The sequence below is a fragment of the Carlito syrichta genome, unplaced genomic scaffold, assembly GCF_000164805.1.
Source record: "Carlito syrichta isolate Samal-C Ts95f unplaced genomic scaffold, Tarsius_syrichta-2.0.1 Scaffold106380, whole genome shotgun sequence".
NCBI lineage: Eukaryota > Metazoa > Chordata > Mammalia > Primates > Tarsiidae > Carlito > Carlito syrichta.
This window is the reverse complement of record NW_007050476.1, coordinates 4,929-8,013: the sequence shown is the minus strand read 5'-3', so window position 1 is coordinate 8,013 and position 3,085 is coordinate 4,929. Positions and strand designations below refer to the sequence as shown.

The window sequence follows — 3,085 nt, the reverse complement described above, 5'->3', positions numbered from 1 at the left end:
GACCCTTCAAATGGGAGAAACTGTCCAGGGGACCCCAGGGAAGGAGTTAGCTCCCACAGGATGAGACTGTGCCTCTGTGGTCAGAGGGTCAAGATCCAGGTTTGAATCCCACATGAGCTGTGTGACCCTGGACCAGCCCTCTCCCTCTCTGACCCTTCATTCTCTCTTCCAAGGGACCCACACTGTGGATCTGGGAGTTCCCACGTTAGCCCAGGTGAAAACCCTGGGAGCTGCGTGAAGGGGTTAGTCCCGGGGGCTTCCTCGAGGAGGTATTCCCAATGCTGGCCCACCCTGGTGAGCTGCCCAGCCTGACCAGGCTTTGAAGAAGCCCTGAGAAACTGAATTCTCCTGCTGGAAGGGCCTGGGAGAAGACCTACTTGCCACTGGCGTAGGCGTAGGCTCCTGGCCAGAGATTGGAGCGCACGATGGCCACGGAGTACTGCGGGCAGAGACTGCACGACAGGCGAGCGGTCCAGGGTGACATGTGCATGATTTCTGCAGTGGGGTGGGGGTGGGGAGGTGAGGGGAACAGCAGGGTCAGGGGGTCTCCACACCCTGCACCACCCCCCGGAAGAATGGAGAGCGCCAAGAGGGAGGCCTGGAGGAGCAGGAAGGGAGCCACAACAACTCATAATGGCATGGCCTTCCATGTTCGAACCCTGGCTCCAGGCCACTCCTCCCTAGGAAGTTATTGCATCTGTCTGAGCCTCAGTAATGGCACCCAGGAAATGGGGAGACTCGCCCCGCCTCCTTCGCAGGCCGGCAATGAGGCCTGGTGAGAATGTCTGCCGCACACCTGCGGAGGGCCTGCCCCCAGGGGGCCCCCAGACACAGGAGCCACTGCGATGCCCCTCCCAGGTCAGCCATGGGTTTGGACCAGGGTGCAGAGGGCAGCACATGGACTCTGGGGCTTTCAGAATCGGGCTTCAAATCCTCCAGGTTCTGTCCACCCGATCACTCCCAGCCTCTCCCTCCTCTTCCCTGCAGGTGCCTCAGGCCCCAGCCTCAGGAAGTTCCTGCCCATTCATATCAAACCCAGCTTCTGTCTCACCTCTCTTGGGGAGGGCTCCCTAACTCTCTCTCTGTCCCCACAAGCCCACATGGGAATCAAAAGGATCCCAGGATCTGAGCAATTGCCATGTCTCAGATGTGGCTCCCAATATGGATGTGTTCTTATAAACCCATGAGGCTGCCCGTTTTATTTTATTTTTTTTTGAGTTGGAGTCTCACTCTGTCGCCCAGACTGGAGTGCAGGGGCATGCTCCCGGCCACTATAGCCTCGAGCTGCTGGGCTCAGGCGATCCTTCCACCTCAGCCTTCCAAGTAGCCAGAACTACAGCCGTGCGCTACCACGCCTGGCTGATTGATTTATTTATTTATTGTAGAGACGAGGTCTCGCCAAGTTGCCCGGGTGGGTCTCGAACCCGTGGGCTCAGGCAATCCACTCGCCTTGGCCTCCCAAAATGCTGGGATTACAGGGTGAGCCACCAAGCCCGGCCAGATGCCCATTTTATAGATGAGAGAGCAACCAAGGCTGAGAGAGATAAACCAGAGCAATGATCCCCAGCATTTTTGCTGCCCCTCCCTTTTTTATTTTATTTTTTTGAGTCGAGGTCTTACTCTGTCACCCAGGCTTGAGTGCAGTGGCACAATCATAACTCACTGCAGCCTCAACCTCCTGGGCTCAGACGCTCCTCCCACCTCAGCCTCCTGAGTAGCTGGGACTACAGGTGCACACCACCCGGTTAATTCTTTAAAATAATTTTTTGTAGAGATGAGGTCTTGGTATGTTGCCCAGGCTGGTCTTGAACTCCTGGGCTCAAGCAATCCTCCTGCCTCGACCTCCTGAAGTGCTGGGACTACAGGTGTGAGCACCACGCCTGGCCTTGTCCCTCCATTTCCTCCCAACCCCTAACCGGGCTGGTGTGCTCAAGAGAGTAGGAGCTTACCTGCATCTTCGGAGAGCGGCGTCAGCAGCGGGGGCCCGACCTCCTGCTCTACCTCCTCCAGCCCCTCATCTGCCTTCTCTTCCTCTTCCCCCAGCTCCTCCTCCTCCTCCGTCTTCTGCAAAGGGTTCACCCAAGTGCATCGGCCCTGGGGATGAGGGGAAGGTCAGGCGGTGCCCCCAGGGCACAGAACCTAGCTGCATCCTGGGAGGAGGTCAAGGGCCAGGCAGGACATGGGACCACTGGCCCTGTCCTCAGGGACCCAGGGGTGGGCAGAAAAGTTAGGGTTAGTCACACAGTTAAGGTGAGGGAATGGCCCAGAAAGCTGTTGTGGTGAGTGGGGACTCTTACATCCCACTGACTGTGGGACCCTGTTCATGCATTCATTTTTTTTGTTTCACTCTTGTCACCTAGGCTGGGGCACAGTGGCACACCCACAGTTACTGCAGCCTCGACCTCCTAGGCTCAGGCAATCCTTCCTCCTCAACTTCCCAAGTAGCAGTGACTACAGGCACACACCACCATGCCTGGCTAATTTTTTAATTTTATTGTAGAGACGAGATCTCGCCATGTTTCCCAGGCTGGTCTCGAACTCCTGGGCTCAAGCAATTCTCCTGCCTCAGCAACCCACAGTGCTGGGACTACAGGCATGAGCCACTGCACTCAGCTCAGTACTTTTTAGTGTAAAAAAAAAAAGTGATAGAAAATGCATCTGGCCCACAGGTTTCTGATGGGATTATCCACCAATAGTCTGTTGAATAAATGAAAGCATAATGGATGGATGGATGAATACTTGGATGATGGTTGGATGGATGGATGAATGGATGGATAGATGGCTGACTGGCTGACTGGCTGGATGAATGGATGGTAGGTTGGATGGATGATTGGATGATGGTTGGCTGGCTGGATGGATGGATGGAGGGTTGGATGGAGGGAGGGTTGGATGGATGGAGGGTTGGATGGTTGGATGGATGGATGGATGGAGGGTTGGATGGAGGGAAGGTTGGATGGAGGGAGGGTTGGATGGATGGATGTTTGGGTGGAAGGGTGTACAGATGAATGGCTGGCTGGCTGGCTGGATGGATGGATGGATGGGTGGACGGTTGGGTGGATGGGTGGTTGGGTGAGTGGGTGGATGG

At 55.9% G+C, this 3,085-nt stretch overlaps 1 protein-coding gene across 1 annotated transcript in view; it reads right to left on the bottom strand.

Annotated features, from left to right (window-relative positions):
• The window catches only part of RSPH6A (radial spoke head 6 homolog A), a gene marked incomplete at its 5' end in the record, with an annotated part of 8,777 nt that overhangs the window by 4,062 nt on the left and 1,630 nt on the right, over positions 1-3,085 (bottom strand). The window contains 2 exons of the mRNA XM_021716949.1: positions 378-495; positions 1,950-2,094. Coding sequence (XP_021572624.1) covers positions 378-495; positions 1,950-2,094 — 263 coding nt within the window. The remainder of the gene's footprint in view (positions 1-377; positions 496-1,949; positions 2,095-3,085) is intronic.